Source organism: Denticeps clupeoides, chromosome 18 (genome assembly GCF_900700375.1).
Source record: "Denticeps clupeoides chromosome 18, fDenClu1.1, whole genome shotgun sequence".
Classification (NCBI taxonomy): domain Eukaryota; kingdom Metazoa; phylum Chordata; class Actinopteri; order Clupeiformes; family Denticipitidae; genus Denticeps; species Denticeps clupeoides.
Genome location: NC_041724.1, coordinates 9,023,290 through 9,042,945, shown reverse-complemented (window position 1 = coordinate 9,042,945; position 19,656 = coordinate 9,023,290). Strand labels below are relative to the sequence as shown.

The 19,656-nt window shown below is 44.2% G+C and overlaps 4 protein-coding genes across 6 annotated transcripts; 2 read left to right on the top strand and 2 right to left on the bottom strand.

Moving 5' to 3' along the window:
* The first annotated feature begins 4,709 nt into the window (after positions 1-4,709).
* On the top strand, positions 4,710-7,206 carry LOC114768092 (gap junction beta-1 protein-like). 2 transcript variants are annotated; one of them, XM_028960193.1, is made up of 3 exons: positions 4,754-4,794; positions 4,982-5,198; positions 5,348-7,206. In XM_028960193.1, exon 3 carries the CDS (start codon positions 5,362-5,364, stop codon positions 6,121-6,123), a length of 762 nt encoding a protein of 253 aa, XP_028816026.1. In that variant the 5' UTR covers positions 4,754-4,794; positions 4,982-5,198; positions 5,348-5,361; the 3' UTR covers positions 6,124-7,206. The 2 variants fall into 2 exon arrangements, with proteins under 2 accessions (XP_028816027.1, XP_028816026.1); XM_028960194.1 differs by lacking the exon at positions 4,982-5,198 and having other exon boundaries at positions 4,710-4,794.
* Positions 7,207-7,801: 595 nt separating this feature from the next.
* On the top strand, positions 7,802-11,743 carry LOC114767786 (gap junction alpha-3 protein-like). 2 transcript variants are annotated; one of them, XM_028959500.1, is made up of 2 exons: positions 7,802-8,025; positions 10,193-11,743. In XM_028959500.1, exon 2 carries the CDS (start codon positions 10,217-10,219, stop codon positions 11,291-11,293), a length of 1,077 nt encoding a protein of 358 aa, XP_028815333.1. In that variant the 5' UTR covers positions 7,802-8,025; positions 10,193-10,216; the 3' UTR covers positions 11,294-11,743. The 2 variants fall into 2 exon arrangements, with proteins under 2 accessions (XP_028815333.1, XP_028815332.1); XM_028959499.1 differs by having other exon boundaries at positions 10,190-11,743.
* A 1,029-nt stretch (positions 11,744-12,772) lies between these two features.
* Positions 12,773-17,616, bottom strand: LOC114767785 (E3 ubiquitin-protein ligase RNF128-like). Its single transcript, XM_028959498.1, has 7 exons — positions 17,185-17,616; positions 15,618-15,865; positions 14,643-14,714; positions 14,472-14,554; positions 13,580-13,667; positions 13,347-13,485; positions 12,773-13,257 (listed from the first exon to the last, which is right to left on the bottom strand). The coding sequence occupies exons 1-7, from the start codon at positions 17,573-17,575 to the stop codon at positions 13,163-13,165; spliced, it is 1,116 nt and encodes a 371-aa protein (XP_028815331.1). The 5' UTR covers positions 17,576-17,616; the 3' UTR covers positions 12,773-13,162.
* A 609-nt stretch (positions 17,617-18,225) lies between these two features.
* LOC114767788 (vacuolar ATPase assembly integral membrane protein vma21-like) lies at positions 18,226-19,656 on the bottom strand. Its single transcript, XM_028959502.1, has 3 exons — positions 19,452-19,656; positions 19,199-19,305; positions 18,226-19,108 (listed from the first exon to the last, which is right to left on the bottom strand). Exons 1-3 carry the CDS (start codon positions 19,511-19,513, stop codon positions 18,966-18,968), a joined length of 312 nt encoding a protein of 103 aa, XP_028815335.1. The 5' UTR covers positions 19,514-19,656; the 3' UTR covers positions 18,226-18,965.

Sequence of the window (19,656 nt, the reverse complement as noted above, 5' to 3'; positions counted from 1 at the left end):
GTGTTCTACACAACACTCCATAATGACAATGTGGAAAAAAGTTTACATGACGCTTTGGCAAATGTTTTTTTTTTAAGAAAAAAAAAAAAAAACGAGAAAGCACATAAGTATTCACAGCCATTGCCATGAAGCTCAAAATTGGGCTCAGGTGCATCCTGTTTTCCCCGATCATTGAGATCAAAGATGCATCAACAAGGTATTGAGAAAAGGCTGTGAATAGTACCATTATGCGAGCGGATCTCCTGCACCAGTCCTCTTCATGTTATGAAGCGATGAATCCGTGTCCAAAGATGAGGCTAATTTGACACAAATGGCTAAACACGTGAATATAGCTTCTCCTTGTCTCACATTGAAGGATCCGAAATATTCTACACCAACCCCAGTGAAGGAAGGGTCATCTGGCGTCACTCGATCTCGTGGCAGGTCCACCGTTAAGTGTCTCCCCGCCACTCCATGCAAGTGAAGGCATGTCACACACCGTGAGACAATCCTTCTAATAGCTGTGTTAGCACTAGTGATCCAAAACCTTGGTCTCAGCTCAGAAAGCATGATTTCGGCCTCCACGGCCGATCTTCATGTGAATCTGACAGAGAATCAGTCCAACAATCAGAATGTCCTTAGACAATGTGATTGGCTGTGCACAGTGTTTTGTGTCTCCGACTCAGGACAAGAAGAATGGCTCTGATCTTCAAGACCCAAGCCACCACTCGTTTCAAATTAATCCATGAGGAGAAATGCTTAATAAGATCTTTATGGAATTCACTTTGATATTTTTTACCCCAGGAACATCTGAAGCAATATGCAGAACTAGCAAATGTCCATCTGAACCATGAAGAAATTTTGGACCAGACATCCAACATCTGTTCTCCAAGAAATCCTCCACCCTCTGCCCTCGCAGGACACAGTCAGCAGGATTCATATCAGCCCTGTTGTGTCTCCACCAGCAACACTAGTCAGATGTGTTCCTGGAGCCAGAGGGTCCAACATCAGAGGAAATTAAAAAGTGCTGGCTAATCCTAAGCATTCATATTCACATCAGCACTAATGATGTCTGGTTAATATCGAAAATCACCAAAAATCATTTTATAGAGATGCTGGAACAAGCAAAACAAATGTCAAACCATAATATGCTCTGGTTCCAGTGTAGTGAAAGATTTAGTAGATCATCGGATTTAATTAGCCGCGCTGTCTGTTTGGTGCCAAAAAATTATTGTGGGCTTTTTTAATAATAGTTTCTCGGGAAAAACCTGGTCTTTTTAGACATGATGGTGTCCATTCATCTTGGAATGGCACCACTCAACTAAGTAGAAATTTGGCTCAAAGTCTTAGATCTCCAAACACCTACTACAGCCCCTGACAAAAGTCTTGTCGCTTATCTACTTTGTAGAAACACCTGCTATTAACCTGGCGTTTAATTAATCATTTGGTGTTAGAAATAGCTCATACAAAAAGCTAAAACCCTACCAAATGATGTTTAATGCATTGAAATGAATTCGTTTCACTGAAAAAAGATTTATCATTTAATCAAGACAGAACGGTCAAATTTTCTGTCTTCAGGTCTTCAGGTGACCAGGTCTCATGAAGCTCTGCTGCAGTAGAGAATGGGCTGGTCATGGATTTTCGAGCCAACAAACGGTCCTCTCAAGCATTTGTCTTGCGGGGTCTGCCTGCCTGTTAAAGTTGGCACCTTGTACCCACCAGGGAAGAGGCATTGTATATTAATAGAAAAGCAAACTCTTAGACCTTATATGGATTGATTGTAATAATGTTATCATGTGTTCCCTGTATTTCTTGGGGATATCTTTTAGATGGTATTCTATTATTTCCTTTTGTTATTTCATGTTTTTTAAATGCAGAATTCTACATGTAAGTAAGTCATTCCAAATTCATCATTCAAACAGCCTTCATGATCCTAACCTGAGCTAGGGGTCTATGAAACGTGACAAGGGTGTGGAGAGGAGGAGGTCCACTGTTACACACACAACCAAACAAAGCATACAAACAGTGCTTTTATTTACACTGAGCTAACAGGTACAATAAAACAGCGGACTCAGCACAGCTAACCAACATCAGTACAGCCTAAAGGAAGGGGTGGTCCAGCAGGGATAACTCAAACATGCACAAAGGTTAACCAAAAGGACACATAAAGCTAAAGGGCTAACACAGGCAAACAACAAAGGGTCTATCACACAAAGCAACAAGAAATATGAATGAGATCCCCAACGGAGCTCCTTGCAGATCTCCGTGGACCCTGGGGACCTCTCAAAAGAGTAAGGGCCTAGCAGACCCTGAGGACCCCCGAACACCATCTGAAGTCTCTTTATATAGGTCAAGGTGACCAATAGGCAGATTTTAGGTGGAGCTGGTAGGCTTCAACTCCTCCCATGAAGTCAACCTAAGAAATACACGACACAAAAACACAGCCAGCCACACAGAACACGTGGGAGCGTACGTCCAGGGACGTAACACAGCCATGAACACACAACATCACTTAACGGACGAGCAGTGGCAGGCAGTCAGATGTTGCTTGTGAACTTGGTGTGTCTCAGCAGACTTGCATCAAGACACAGAACTACTGGCAGACCCAGGAGTGACAGACCACAATGATGACCAGTACCTAATGACCTATGCATTCAGCTGCAGGCCTGTTTACGAGGGTACTAGGGTTTCCAGTTTCCGCTTTGGCTTGAATGCCAGACGACGTTGCAGGTGACTCCACTGATACCAAGACACCGGCGTGATCGTTTGGAGAGGGCACAAGACCATGTGACCTGGACAATGCAGCAGTGGTCTACAGTCCTGTTCACTGATGAGTGTTGCGTCAGCGTTGCTGGAGAAGGTGACGTGAGCGATACACTGAGGTCAACATGGTCCTCAGGGTTTGCTTTGGTGGAGGAGGTGGAGCAGTATGGGCAGACATCACCAGTCAGAGCAAAACAGATTTGGTTATCGTACATGGCTCAGTCACTGCACGTTCTTACCTCAGAGACATCATAGAACCCATCATCATCCCCCAATTCCACCAGCACACCCCCAAATTTCTGTTCATGGATGATAATGCTCCACCACATCGTGGCAGAATTGTCACAGCTCAACTTCAGGAAGTTGGAGTGCCTCATATGGTCTGGCCATCAATGTCCCCCGACCCGAACCCCATAGAGCACGTCTGGGACCAGTAGTAGCAGAGACCGAGTGATCGTATCCCACCCCCATGTGACCTGGCAGAACTGCATGTAGCACTTGTGGAAGAGTGGAATGCAGAGCAACATCACATGGCTAGTGAGGAGCATGAGACGTTGCTGTCAAGCTGACATTGCGGCAAATGGTGGAAACGCCCGCTACTGACATTGTCAATTTTTGTTATTTGGTTCAGTGCCACCCGTACTGTAAATCTTTATCCCTGTTATTGTCAGAATTTTTGGGGTAATAATTATTAAACTAATGAAAATGGCGTGTCTTCTCATACATTAGTAGTAATATCCTATTTGCTCATTCAGAGCAAATAGGAAAAGCACTTGTGTAAATAACAATATTCCTAACCTATTGTGAGTAGTGTATCTTGTAGACGAGGGGACCCCTCTGATCAATCTGGTTCCTCTGAGTGTGTGTGGGAGGCTGTTTGGGAAGCGGCCTAAGGACGTCTTCAGATTCACTGGTTAATAAACTTCTGTACGTGTCTGCCAGGATCGTTACCAGGTTAATTCAGTCATGCACTGCCAATGAACCACTTCTTACACAATTTATTTTCCCTTGTTTGTGCATATCATTAGCAATGTATGCTTTTCCTGGGCACACTGGGAATGGTCCTGAGTCTCCAGATTAGCCATTCCATCTGTACATGGAATTGGACACTGGAATTCTGGTGTGAGAGCTATTTTAGAAAACCCAGACAATGATGTCACTGAACAGGCTCAGTGGCTATAGTAGCACATCATGCGCCGCTTGTGCACAGGTACAGTACGTGTGAGGGAAGTGCGTGCATCCAAAGCTGCTCGGGCCCCCGGGAAGCACAAACGGCTGCTTTGTTGCCGCTGGTTCAGTGCCACCCGTACTGTAAATCTTTTGTGCTGCACTTCCCAAAAAGGGGGCGTGCTGAGCTGGTCATTCTCGACTGAGGCGGCCGGCAGAACGCGGAGGATTCCTTACGGCAGCAGACACAGATTTGATGTCACAGGGCTTGGAAGGGCCCACAAGTCATTTCTCTGAAAAATGCAGTGAGGCATTCTCTCAGGTCTGCATGCGTCAGGTCTCAGCAACGACACTTTTTTTTTTCTTACACACACGGTAGTGAAAAAAAATCATGACCTCTTGCAAATACTCTTTTTTTTTGCCTAAGCTATAAATCCTTTCTTGCTTGTTAATACCTTTTTTTCCGGTTAAACTACAAATTTTTGTCTCAGAATAAATGAAAGAGTTTCAAAGTTTTCTGTCCAGTGATTGATTGTGCTGCAGTTTAGGTCAGAATCACCCATCACGTCCTTGGCCACACAATGGATAATGTTTGCCGAGGCCTTTTTGTGACCACACAGATTCTTTCTTTTGCTCGGGGTAGGCGGAAATTGAGGCGTTTGATCTGAATTCTAAAGAGTCTTGTTGGGTCCAGTGAAGGCTCCCATTGTATGTAAATAGTTTGTACAAGAGCATATGACTTGTATGGTGCAGGGCAGTGGCTAGTGTCAGGGTTCTTCATTAGCATTTTTCAAAGGCATGGGGTTGTCAGCTGAGCCTCCAGGTCATTTAGCCAAGCTTACGTGTCTTTATTCTCGGCACGTTCACATACCACCTCAACTGAAGGTAAAATTCTCTTTTTCTCCATGCTTATTTTTCAGAATTCTAGTATTTCAGTTAATAGTTGGCCTTCAAGACCTATGGAGGTATGTCCCTAAATTGGGTCATATGCAGCTTGTGATCTGACCTGTATTAAAACCAGAAAATACCTGAATAGGTGGCCTGTGATCTGGTGAATATATGTGATTGGCAGATGTCACGTGGATCGGCCAACCTCCAGCCATTGGTGTTGGTGCATTGTGTCGCGTGTGACGTCAACGTGCGAAGCCATCGCCCAGGCTCATAAATGGAGGTTGGGTTGGTTTTGGCTGCTGTCTCGGTTTGCTGCTTAAATGCCTCGATGTGTGCCATACACCTGGGCTTCAGACATTCGGGAGCCGGCGCTCTACTCACATGTCCGGCTTAGCCTGGTAAACTCATCGTTTTAAAGCAGCTAGATGTAACGCTTATTCCTTTTTTAAGTTTTGTGTAAAATTTGAACAGTCCTTGCTTGATAAAATAGTTAGCATCATGGAGTCTGTGTGTATATTTGTACTTATTTTGGCTGTTTTCTCTCCAGACCTGGATTCAAAAATGAATTGGGCGTCCTTTTATACTGTTGTAAGCGGTGTAAACAGGCACTCAACTGGCATCGGACGCATCTGGCTCTCGGTGATCTTCATCTTCCGCATCCTGGTGCTCGTGGTGGCGGCAGAGAGCGTGTGGGGTGATGAGAAATCGCAATTCACGTGCAACACGCAGCAGCCCGGCTGCAACAGCGTCTGCTACGACCAGTTCTTCCCCATTTCACACATTCGCCTGTGGGCCTTGCAACTCATTTTGGTGTCAACTCCTGCCTTGCTGGTTGCAATGCACGTTGCGCATCGACGTCATATTGACCAGAAGATTCTCAAATTGTCAGGTCGGGGAGGCGCAAAGGACCTGGAGCAGGTCAAGACTCAGAAGTTCAAGATCACTGGGGGCTTGTGGTGGACCTACATGATCAGCATCATCTTCCGGATAATCTTTGAGGTGGCTTTCTTGTACATCTTCTATTTGATCTACCCAGGATTCAAGATGGTGCGATTGGTCAAGTGTGATTCGTACCCCTGCCCAAACACCGTAGACTGCTTTGTGTCTCGGCCCACAGAGAAGACCATCTTCACCGTCTTCATGCTGGCCGTCTCAGGAGTTTGCGTTCTTCTCAACATTGCAGAGGTTCTGTACTTGGTGGGCAAAGCCTGTGCCAGATCCTGCCAGGACTCCAACCCAGAACCCAGAGGAGCTTGGATCAGCAACAAGTTCCTCTACAAGGTGAATGAGCCCAATCAAATCAAATCGCTCTTTCAAGGGTGAACTCGCTAGGAAGGAGCACGGTTGCGTTCTAACATTCCTTCGCCATGAAGGTCCCTAACCAATCAGCACTAATCAGCTTGGATTACGAGTCAAAGTAATTCCATCACGTATGTGTTCGTCCGTCTGACCCACCGATAGGAGCCCGATTGTAACTGCCGCTTACTGCAACCATTCACAATGACTCACCGTGAATCTTACAGAGGTAAGAGCCGAGGCCGCGAAAAGACTGAGATGCAACATTTTTCCTCAAGTGGCTCCTGAGAAATGGAACTGCACATCAGCATGAAGGATCAAAGCAAGATTTCATGAAAAAGTGAAAGCACAGATACGACTATGTGTGTGTGTGTGTGTGTGTTGACAGCAAAGGATTGAACGAGTTTTCACTCTTAAGAGAAACTTTTAAAGGTTGTTCAGAATTTTAGCTGTGCAAGAAGACAAAACGATCTCTTGTAAAAAAAAAAAAAGGGGTTGATGGGTAATAGTGTGCATTTATTTATTTATTCAACTCTAAAATGGTTAAAATATGTTTGACCTAAATAGACAGACAAATATATTGATAATATAAGTGTAATATTTGTTTAACGTCTGATGAGAAAAAGTCCAGAGGCCACGCGAGTCATGTGACAGATCGTTCTATGACTCAGCCGTTTTTTTTTTCTGTACTACATTATATACCGTATACTGCCGAAGTAGAAGCAGTACAAAGGTGGATTTGCCTTATTCTTCTCCAAGGCCAAGTTATGGTTTTACAAGCTTGTATTTTCTCTTCTCTACTTTTTTTTTTTAGTCCAATCCATAATGACATTTCAAATTTGATGTAGTATTTTCTTTTTATACTCAGTTCCATTGTTCTGGTATGATCCAGTGCTATCTCAAAATAATGATTTGTAGCTGGCGGAACACATTCTTGCTTGGTTTGTCTATTTTGAATGGAAATTTGAAAGTTTATTTTCAAAGTGCTTATAATCTACTCTGAAATCTCTACATCACATTGAATTCTTGATTCTTAATGTCCACTAAACTCTCTCTCCTATGTGAAGTGCTACGAGTCACACAATCAAATGGCCCTACCAGTGAGGGAAAATGTAGAAATAAATCTATTTTAATATTGTCATTGCAATCCAGAGAGAGATTTCTGCAATGATGTTAATCATGTATGATTGTGCGGTAATTTCATATGTATAAACTTGAAGCATATTCCAGACTAAATGTGTATATACTATTCATAATTTATTGTATAGCAGAGAATAAAGATCAAGTATGATTTGAATGTTGTTTGGCTCTGTTTGGTTATGACACTAACGAAAATTGATTTGCACCTTTAAAGTTTTCCTTCGTGCACTTTGGGGCAGAAGGACCCTCAGAGAGCCAAATTTCAGATTCCATCAGACTTCACCATATGCATTTCATCATTTTGTCACAGAGAAGGGAAAATGTTGGGTGTAAGCAGCTGGAAGGCTTTGGAGCCCAAATATCTGTGCAGGTCCATGCCCTGCCGTGATAGGAGAGACCCCCCAGCGCTATATATAGTCCTGCCTGAGGTTCCGAGCATTGGACAGTTCACCTGTCGCTCACGGTTCCGAGTGGCTTGTGGCCTCCACAGTTTACATTAGGGAGCGTGACTGGTGCCAAATTTAACCCCGGGCAGGCGGGGGAGGGCACAACGTGTCCAGCTGATGAGTCTTTCTGTGTGACGGCGCTGTGAGGCAGGAAAGTCCACTGGCGTTTGCGGAGCTGGACAGGCCGATGGCCAAGAGACTCGTCCCATTCATTTCTCTATAGCTCCGGCTTGCCCTGGATGCCAAAGATCTGTCCTTCCCATTCCTCAGGGTGGCTGTCTGGCCCAAACGGACATGCGCTTGCTATAAAGAAACAACCGTTGGAGATGTGGGCGCCGATGAGGTGAGTGTCTGAGATGAGGGCTCGAATGGCTCTATTTTCATTTGTTCACACAGCTTTTAGAAGCTTTATTAAGCTTCGGCACCCAAATGTTACACATTGGCTAGAAACATTCAGAAGAGTAAGTGTTTCTGTAAATGCCTTTCTGTTGAGCGCATCAAATATCAAAGAGAAGAAAGGGGGGGAAAAAATACCCCAAGATAATGTTTTCCTATTGAGCGGACCAAACGAAGCATTTCTTGCCTTCAGCGAGCGCTGTCACTTTAAAGGACTGTTTGCTGCTTCCAGTGATCGTGCTGCACAAGCTTCCTCTGAGGTTCGGCTGAAATGGGATAGTTCTGCATTGTTGCGAGCTCCAATTAGGCATTTCTCCTAAAAAAAAAACCCCCAAAAAACTAATAATCAAATGTCGTTCCAGCATATCGATTGGCCGTCCATCTTTCACAGACCAGGGGAAACGAACGTTCTGTCGAAAGAACAGCCGTCACATTTCAAACCCCTAAATTTATGCTACAGTCTTTCCCTTTGACAAAATACACAAAGAGTGGAGAGCTGACCTTTACCCTACAGAGATGTATTACCGACCCATGTGAACAGACAGGTCTGTGCGGACCTAATGAATAAAAGATTTTTCTTGTTGGCGTTTTTTTTCTTCTTCTTTTTCTCAAGAGTTTGGGAGAGAACAAAGCCTGTCAAACAAAGCACAACTTATTTCTCTTCTGTAGCACGGATTCCCAGAAACGACACATCAAAGAGATGCCAGCGCACCGACCGTTGAAACAACCTGAACTTGAATGAAAATGCGTCCCGCTGTCTGGCTGCAGAGCTGGACTTTACTTGGACGCAAACGCAGAGAAGCCCTGAGAGGATCTCCTCATCTGCGACTAATCTTCCACCACAGCCACGTTAGCGCTCCACGCATTATTAGCTGCATTTCTCCTGCTTTTCCTCACTTTACTAGCGCATTGACCGTATAAATGAAGAGACTTTTAAGACGCTGGGAATCTTCTTTCAGTCGATTGTTGCTGCCGCACGGTTAAATGAGCAGAAGATGAACTGAAAGCAGGAGAAAGCTACGCGTTCACCGCCAACATTTCCACGCAGCAGTTTTCTCGGTTTGAACTGTCAGGTCAGGTTGAGTCTGGAAGTCTGGAAGTAAGAGCTACACTGCTACGCAGGCACGTGAAGGAACAAAAGGACCTTCAGGGAGAGAACCGTTTGGCTGCAGTATGCAAAGGTACACAATGTGCAGGAGATGAAGGCCTCGCTAACTACTGTGCATTCAAATAAATACCAGCAAATTTATCTGTACAAAAAAAGTTTAAAAGATGTCGGGTGATGGAATAAGATTGTCAGAAGAACGTCTTAAAATACACTGTGAGATGCCCAAAAAGGCCAACCGTCAGTGAACATTTGTGAATAGATGTCAATAGAGCAGAATTTCAAGTCTTTTGCTTGACTAGCAGGAGGAATTCCAGCAAGTAAGAAACGAGAGACTTCTACACATAAACTGTAAAAATGTAATTAATTAAAGGAATCTGTCCTCTTTAACTTTAACAAATGTAATATTCACATTTTTGGTCGATTTGTATTACAGAACAATATAAGTCTTGATGTTTCATCATAGTAAAATGCTTGTTTTTTCCTGCTTGTATAAATCTTAAAGATGAATTTACAAATGTCTAACCCTCTCAGTAAGATGTCATGTTAGTTTTCCTCCCCTGTTCCCCATTCTTCTCTCAGCTCATGTGTCACTGTGGGATCCCTGCTTACCATGGCGTTTCCATGGAGCTGGAACATGAATCGTCCTGTGGGTCTGGACAATGTTATGATTATGGCACCCATGGTAACCAGATAAAGTCAGAAATGGAACTGGGAGATGCAGATGTGCTTCGGAGACACTCGTCAGTTTCCAGAACTCTCGGCCTTCGTTCTCTCTGTCTTCTCATTTTCAGCCATCAGCTGGATGGGTGACAAGATGACACTCTTACAGTCCCTACTGTGTATGAATCAATGTGCTGGTTTCCCTGAGCTTTCTTGACAAGTTGTTTTTTTTTTTTTGTCTATTTCACCTTCACTTGCTAAAGTCATGCATAGTTTCATAGTAAAGTTTTACTAATTTGGTGTAAATCTGAAATGTAATTTGTAATGACTTTGTGTTTGGCAACAGGCCCAGGCACATTCATAAACTGCAATGGGAGACTGGAGCTTGCTGGGAAAACTGCTGGAGAGCGCCCAGGAGCATTCCACTGTTGTGGGCAAAGTCTGGCTGACCGTCCTCTTCATCTTTCGCATCCTTGTGCTAGGGACCGCCGCCGAGAAGGTATGGGGGGATGAGCAGTCGGGCTTCACCTGCGACACCAAGCAACCTGGATGCGAGAACGTTTGCTACGACAAGACCTTCCCCATCTCGCACATTCGGTTCTGGGTGCTCCAGATCATCTTCGTTTCCACACCTTCACTCATTTACCTGGGCCATATTCTGCACCTGGTGCGCATGGAGGAGAAGCAGAAGGACACGCACAAGAAGGCAAACCAAGATGGAGACATAAAGCCTCTAATACTGGACGCAAAGGTGAAGGAGGTCTCAGTACGGGATGAGCAAGGTCACATTCGTCTGCAAGGGGCTCTCTTGCGGACGTACGTCTTAAACATCATCTTCAAGACCTTGTTTGAGGTGGCCTTCATTTTGGTGCAGTATTTCCTGTATGGCTTTGAGCTCAAACCCCTCTATACGTGTGACCATTTTCCGTGCCCCAACCGGGTGAACTGCTATATCTCCAGACCCACAGAGAAGACCATATTCATCCTCTTTATGCTCGCTGTGGCCTGTCTGTCTCTTCTGCTCAACCTTGTGGAGATGTACCACCTTGGCTTCAACAAGTGCCACCAGGGCATTCGGTACAGAAGGTCTAAGCTGTTGTCCAAGATGCCCAGCAAAGACCAGAACAAGGTCGCTGAGACTTTTGTTCCTAGTTACAGCTACTTCCATGAGCAACATGCTGCCCCGACCTCGTACCCCTCACCTCCAGCCTATAATCTGTCTGCACTGGACGAGACAGTCTCAACGTTTCAACCATACAACAGCAAAGCAGCTAGTAAGCAAAACAAGGACAACTTGGCCATGGAGAGGAACAGTAAACCAGAGGAACGTGACCTGAGGGTGAATAAGGGCTCAGGTTCTGCTCCTGGGTCACCTAATCTATCTAGACTGAATCACTCAGCCAAGCACATGAGCCCAAAGCCCAGAATAGACGATCTAAAGATCTGACTCCTTTCGCAGGCATTTGTTTGCCTCTGTTCGAATGACTTATGAATCTCAAGAAAAAAAGAACAATTTAATGCATTTCCGAATTAAAGATACATCATGAGCTACATCATCAAATTTATGCAACATGTTGTTCATTTCAAATGGTTCAGTAATCATAAAACTTAGAAACTTATATCAAAGGTTCAACAATGCATTACGGAATTTTCCATAGATCCCTCACTCACTATACATAACCACTATACCATATACACATAACCACTTAATCCATGTCAGTGCCGGGGAAAATCCTGGGTGCTGATTCGAACCGGGATTTGAGTTTTGAGGTCATGGCGTCACAATGTGTCCTCTATAGATTACTCATGGACTTTTTTGTTTTTTTTTGATAAAGTGACAGTTTGAAGTCAGACCGTTGCTGAGATTTTTTATTAATAAAAATGTCTGTATAAGTTATGATCAGTGTTACATTCTATTAATTTTCTGAATTGTGAAAAATGACCGCAATCCTATCACTTTGCATTGAGATGTCATTGAAACAACCTAGTAGAGAACTAGACAGCTATGAAGCTTTATAGAGAGTATTGCTTGTATAGATAGATAGATAGATAAACAGATAGATAGATAGATAGATAGATAGATAGATAGATAGATAGATAGATAGATAGATAGATAGATAGATAGATAGATAGATAGATAGATAGATAGATAGATAGATAGATAGATAGATAGATAGATAGATAGATAGATAGCATGGGCATGGCCTTAGACAACTGATGAATAAGGTTGCCAGGAAGTCCCTGACGAACTCAAATAGAAGCTCTTGGATGCCAGATAAATTCCCAGCAGCGTGGACACTGTGTCTGTTTACAGTCTGTGTGTGTGTGTGTGTGTGTGTGTGTGTGTACATTTTTCTAGCATGTGTCAGAAACATCAGTCACCATTAAATAAGTGTATCTGCCAGGAAAATGCATCAGGGCAGTCGGATGTTGCTGTTCCTTTCAGCATTTTTGTGCATTAGGGGAACCATAATGTGATTCCCTGTAAGTTAAAGAGCTCTACAGCCCAGCCTCCCTTAGGCTACGTCTGGGTGTGTGGGTCTCTGATTTTTAGGATTTACGTAAAGATACTTCAGTCTGGAAGGAAGCAACCAGTGTTATATGTTCAACAAACTGAAGATACGTATTAGAATAACTGTCCAGCTGGGAGCCTGAAACATTTCTTAGTCCCATACCAGCACTTCAAAAGATCTGCTCTCGTGGTTTATAATTATCCCACCGACAGCGAAGAAGCACGAACACGGAGCCTCTTCTCCCGCAGTGTCACCTGAGCCAGCCATGAACAGAAATGCCGTTAACTGTATTGATTTCCACGCGGTTAAGGCGCCGGGAAATGGCCCAGGCTGCAAGTAAATATGGTAAAGAGGCGGAGTCAGGGATGCTCGTGCTTTAAAATTAACACTGCATATGGGCAAGGTGTCAGGGTTCTCATGTTTAAGTATATTTCAGAACTGCAAATACGCTGCGGAGGAAGCCAGTGCTCCAGCCTGCATAAAAGTCTCAGTCCATGAAGTGACTTGGAGGATTAGGAAACACTTTCTTGTTGTTTTATTTCTTTTCTGATTTTCACATTGTACAAGTGCTTCGGCTCAAGTGCTCCGTGGATCTGTACAGGTCAACGCTAGATTCTCAGAATCTGTAGATTCTTTTAAATAATAAAAAATAATTCATGTGATAAAATTGGAAATTCAAAACAAGGTGCTTTCAGCTAGATTTAGGATACTGTAGGAACTTATAAACATCTGATTGTAGACAGGTCCATCATATTTTTGTCATCATCCACATCATAGTGAAATTATAATTGATATAATCTGTATTATTTCTTTACTGTGTTGGTCATATCTTCCTCAAACGCTGGGTTGTCGTGAGAGCGCTCCTTGGTCTGGGTTAGATGAGGAGTAGGTTCTGCATCTGTCATGAGGCAAAAGAATAACAATGATAATTCTACATTATTATGCAGGAATCCTCAGTAACTTGCCAATAGATAAATGCTCACTCACTCTCCTGAGTGTCCTGTTCTGGTCGAGAAGGTACAGTGTCATCCAGAGTCCCCACCCACAAGCTTGAACCAGAGTCTGGGCAAAACCTGACATCTAGTGGTGGAGCTGGTGGCCTCGAGGTGGCCTCCTCGTCCACCAACTTATAGACCGAGAGAAACAACAAGGACAACAATAAAGGCCACACAACGCAGGACAGGTGACATTTCTTCAAAGACTTTGGGTGAGTGGCTGACCTTAGCTCCCAGTATGTCACTTTTGCACATTGGGCACGTCCGGTGTTCCAGCAGCCATGGCTCGATGCAGCTCTTATGAAAGAAGTGACTTCAGGAGGAAGAAATGTTTTTTTTTTAGGTTTCTCTGACACCATAAAACAATGAAGTAGACAATAAAATTAAAGTAGTAATAAATAAAAAAAGCTGGCCCTGCCTGCTCTGCTGAGCCATGCACTGTATTAATAGTCACATTCAACACTGAAGAGATTTAAAAGAAGAACGAAACGACATGAGGAATGAAACAATGCCACACACACTTTAAAGTGTGTAAGACAGTTCCGAAAAGAAAGGGGAGGGAGGCATATATTTAAAAAAAAAAAAAAACTTTATCTCCCTCTTACAATAGGTAACCTTATCTGCTGCCTACTATCAGCTGAGCTGGGAGAAAGAAACCACACACCCAAACTTTCCAGAGACAGCGGAGATAAGGAATGACCGACTAAAGTTTACCATCATGTTAAAAATAAAAAACACAAAAAAACAGGATGGTAAAATAGTTTTAATATAAACAAGAGCGTGTTTCGCAGATGCAGAACACAATCGGATATTACAACTGTCACCGTCAAAAAAAGTATTGCCACGCGCTGTATATGCAAAATTCTACATGTATTATTTCCCGTGCCCCCTATCTTCCCACAGTAATAATTTACGGGACACAGATTCCTTCACTTCCTGCTTACTGAACAGGATTGGATCTGGATATAGCCAATTCGGAACTGTACTGTACAGTTCCAAAAATGTTGACAACACCGAGACAAAATGATACAGAATTGAATTTCTATCTGACAAACCAGCAATGCATTTGCCAGCCGAATGTGACTGCATTAAGAATGGGAACAATTACACCACACACCTGCACGTCAGGACCGTCACCACTTCTCCTTCCTTGTATCCCTCTATGCACACAGCGCAGGAATGAGCTTCTGATCCAACCTCCTGCCAGTGAAGGCAGACAGCATGAAGACAGACAGCCAGGATGTTCTGGCTCCTTTTCCAATGGTGAAAATGAACTCAAAGCCAGTACCTCATCTCCCCGCTTTAAGGTCCGAACTTTCAGCTTCTGTATGGCTTTTTGTGCAACTGACTTAAGATGTGTCTGGAAGAACACGAACATGGCAAGTTATCGGCAATTTCTCACCACCATTCGCACATTCATTTTTATGAGTGGCTGTTTGTGTTAAAATATATAATCTCTGACGGTGTTACTATGTGTAAAAATGATTCCTTTCATCCAATCACCAAGGCTGGATAGCATTGTTCTCGCCAGTGTGAAATCTGAAGCTTGAATGGCATCTTTAAGGTGCTATGATGTAAGTCCCTTTGTAAGACCACACCTTCGATGTTGTGTTAATGTTGAAGTTCAGGCACCTTACCTACAAAAAGTACATTTCGGTTTTAAGAAAGGGAGAGTTGGAGAGCAAATGAGACTCGCGAATAAAGGCCGCCGTTCGCAAATAGTTATGTCGCCATCATCCGAGATTTAAGAGCTTGTAGCACTCTTCAGTTCTGGATATGAGAAGGCATTAGAGTACAGAAAAAGTGTGTCCTTTAAATCAGCAGCTGTAAAATGTTAGCTCTGTCCAACAAATGAACCTCTCATTTGTAACTGTGCGATAACACAGTGCTTTGGTGCAGTGGTGGCCTAGCGGTTAAGGAAGAAGGCTGCCGGTTCGAATCCCGATCCGCCAAGGTCACACTGAGCAAAGCACAGTCCCCACACACCTCCCCGGGCGCCTGTCATGGCTGCCCACTGCTCACCAAGGGTGATGGTTAAAAGCAGAGGACACATTTCGTTGTGTCACCATGTGCTGTGCTGCGAATCACAATGGCAATCACTCCTCTTTCATAACAGTCTACAAGTGTTGTCTGTAATGAATGCAGATACCATAAGGAAGCAGCTGTGTTCTGACCATACCTGAAATACTTCCAGCATCAACTACATGTCAGTCTGTTATAGTAAAGACTTGTGAAAGTAGCTGTACACACAGGCGTGTCTTACCTGTTCACACCTGAACCTCCATATTTGGTGGATCCGTCGGACGGACACGATGGTGAAGTAGCCCAGAGTGAGGGCCGTCACGGTGATGAAGATGAAGCACATGATCCAGATCCAGACGGGGTTGGACAGGAGACCGCGGGGGTTGCCCCTCTCAATCTTCATATACACTTTAGACCCGTTCATGACCATGTGACTGATGTCCTTACCAAACGCATTGCCAATCATGATGACCACAATGTCACCAGTTTCTGCAAGAAATGATATTGCACAACATAATTCCATAAGATTGTGTTTATGACACTATGTGTATATACAATGCAAACAATTTAATAGAATTATTACATAATTATTACTCAACATAAAATATGATGAAAAATATGAAAACGAGTGATTGTCATTGTGGAAACACTGCAGCACACGGTGACACAATGAAATGTGTCCTCTGCATTTAAGCCATCACCCTTGTTGAGCAGTGGGTAGCCATGACAGGCGCCCGGGGAGCAGTGTGCAGGGACGGTACTTTGCTCAGTGGCACCTCAGTGGCACCTTGGCAGACCGGGATTCTGATTACGGGGCCGCTTCCTTAACCACTAGGCCACCACTGCCCCCACTGAGAGTCTGATGGACAAAGTCCTCCTCAGTACATTACAATCATCTTGATTTTGCCAGAGAACCTCCATCCCTTTCTTGACCAGACTGAATGTACATATTACCCCTGGCGCAGCTATTCATGCCCCAATTTTTTTTCAGTTTCTATGCCCACGGCTAAATAAACTAGTGGTTTTTATACTGATATAAAAATGGAATTAGAAATTGAATCAAATTTTGCGGTCAATGTCATCGTGAGAAAACCTGAAAATGAGATCTTCACCCAGCCCTGTCACAGCCGCCTTCATGACATTATTTGAGAGTGTAACACCGTAGGCAACGTCCTATTGTCAGTGAGCAGTGCAGTCGGCAGGAAAATAAAAGGGGGTAAAGTAATTATATGTAGCCGAGGCCTGACAACCCGTCCCACTCCCCCGACGCCTGCGTCTGGTGTCCTTTTAACTCAATCCTCACCGGCTCAGGGTCTGACTCACTCGGCCCGGTGAAGGTTTCTCTCGATGAAACGTCGCTTTAACCCTTCGTGCCAGTCTCAGACGCGCGCTGCCACGTTCCTCACCCATAGCGTACAATATAAAAGACTTCATGCATCATATGGAGCATCATTTTTCGAAAGGCGACAAAGAACAAAGCTTTTTTTGACAGGAATGAGTCAATGTTTGCCTCTAAGATAAGCGGCGTCTCTACACAGATCGAAGCAGGCTGTGCGCCTCTGGGGCCGGCACCTAGACTCCACCGGTTGTAGTTTTACAAACTGCACCTTTCACAAAAGAGGGGAAAAAATATATTCTTAGTTGTTTTTTTATTCTTAGAACTGGAACTATGGCTTTGAAGACGCGCTTGTGTTTTTATGTGTTTGATTAACGCGGCTAAAGGTCGCCGTGTCCGCCTGCAGGGCGCAGGGCGTTCATTCTCCGCTGGGATCAGCAGGACAAAGCAGGGCGGAACGGGGACACCGTACCTGGGTGCATCATTTCGTTGGTCTCGTTGCCCGTGCCGTCGATGTTGTAGATGACCACGGCGGAAGCGTTCTGGCTCTTGGCGGCCTCGATCTTGTCCGTGTATAAACAGTCGCCCCGCTTGACCAGGGCAATCCACGGCTCCTCCGGGGCATCAAAGGCGGTGTCGTTGCACGCCAGAGGGTCGTTTCTGGGCAGGGCCACCAGCCCTTGCGCCGAGTTGAGGGGCGAGTGCAGCCCGTACAGCCCACACTCGCAGGGGCCCAGGGTCCGGTTACCATCTGCTATGGTTACGTAGGCTGACCAGTACAGCAAGGAGGCATTCGTACGGTGGGCAGCCCACGCCAGCAGCCATATCCATAGCCACGGGCGGCAGAACCCTCTCCTGTGCATTTCGCTCGCAGGGAAGCCGCATCCGACTGAAGCCGCTTTCCGCGATGGCCGCGCCTGCTGAGGGATATCAGATGCCACTGTTTGGTAACTCAAGACTGCTCTACGTCAGCGGGAGGTTTTGTTATCTGGGTGAACCTTGAACACTAGTTGAAGGAATTCTCATTTATGAGGGCAGGGCCGTGGTTATTTAGGGGATAAAAGCAGCAAACAGGTCATGAAACGGAGCCAGAAAACAAAAAACAACTAGCACGGCACTCTCTACAGAGTTCATTTACTTTTTATTAATGCAGGACACTAAAATAATTTCTTTACATTCCACATTAAAATACAAATGAAAGACTTAAAAAAATGTTTTGCTGACACAGCCCTAGTCTCTTTAAAATTTGGTCTCATGTCAATTTATACCCATTACACAGTCTAAAGATTATTTTTTAAAGAGAATATTATTTTAAAGTACATTTTCAAACTCGCAAAATGTATTCATTTTGAAAAACTAACTTTCGGCCTTGCACTGTGACATCAAGCATTTCCCCTCCCTTATATATACCAAATGAATCCTCCAAAAGGATATTAAAGATCATGATATTGTATGACAGCATGGAAATTTTTATTATTTTTATCGATCTTCTTAACAACCATAAGAACCAATGTTTTGCTGGACTTTGAAATCATGACTTTTATTTATTACATATTACAACAGTGTCGTTATCCTGCCTAGCAAACCAAGCTCTCACTAAATGTTTTGTACAGGGCAGACAATGCAGTAGCACATTGTCAAATGATCACATCAAACAAAACAAAACCAAAAAATTGTGACAATCCGAAAAAAAAAAGGTGTTTCATCATTTACAAAACCATTTAAATTTAACCTGAAGAAACATTTTGTACTTTTGTCCCATGTGGCTGCTAAAAGCAGATTTAAGAGTTCTGTATTCATTACTGATATCTACTTACATCAGGAACAGGGATTTCTGGAACGTTTAGAATCACACTGAGACAATACATTCACATTTAAAGTGATTTTATAAACTTCTGTGCACAGGCAGTAATAAATAACAGGAAAAAAAAAAGGGGGTGGACATAAATTCAAAGAACACATGGACCCTGGGTCACGAGATGGTCAGCAGGTGGAACAGAACCAGCTAACTAACTAGGAACCTCCTCAAATCCCCCCTCCTGTAACAATCACAAGATCTTTTGGGCTCTGGGGTAGGGTTTATACTGAAAAAAAAAGCCATCAAGCATCTCACTTATACGACCCTGCCAAAAACCAGCATGGCCTCCACCCGACAGGAGGTCTGGGTTCGCGATGCAGTGACTGCGGGCAGAGTCGCGGCGGCACGAACGAGCCCCTCCTCAGCCTCCGGAAGAGACTCCGGAACGCTCCGCTCTAGTCATGCTTGCCTTTGCTCTTCGGTGGAGACCCTTCGTTCCAGGCGACATACACAAACAGAGCCAGCACCACATGAACCGCCAGCACTGCCACGATGGCGGCATAGAAGTAGCTGTCTGTGTTGGACATCTTCATTGATCCTGCAGGGGGAGGGGGGGCAACAAAAAAGGATGTGAAATCAGGTCCACAACTAATTAATAACACGATGCCACAACATTCGCACAGACTACCTTCAAAATATGATTTCGATGCAAAGTACAAGCCGATGGGCAGGGTGACCATCAGCAGGGTGAAAAACAGCAGGATCTTCAGTGCAGACACGAGGCCACCCTCATTTCTAAAAGGGGCGGAGAACACAATAAAGAATTTACATCAAGGTCGTTTATATTGAAAGGACTGAATGAGACGCTCAGGTCTCCAACTCGGCCGCTTATTGTGCCTTGAAAACAATGAAGAGTTATATTTCAGACGCGACTGTCTCACCCTCTGTAATCTGCGATCACGTCTGTCGTTGGGTTCATCGACGTTCTCGTGTGTCCGTCCATGTTTCGCAAGCAATAAAAAATATATATATAGTTATTAAAACAAAAAGCTCAGTTAGGACGCTGGTAACACTCTGCTGAAGCCCGACAAAAAGGACGACTTCCTTGTGTCAATCATGTGACCTGCGTTCCTCCTCGTCATTGGC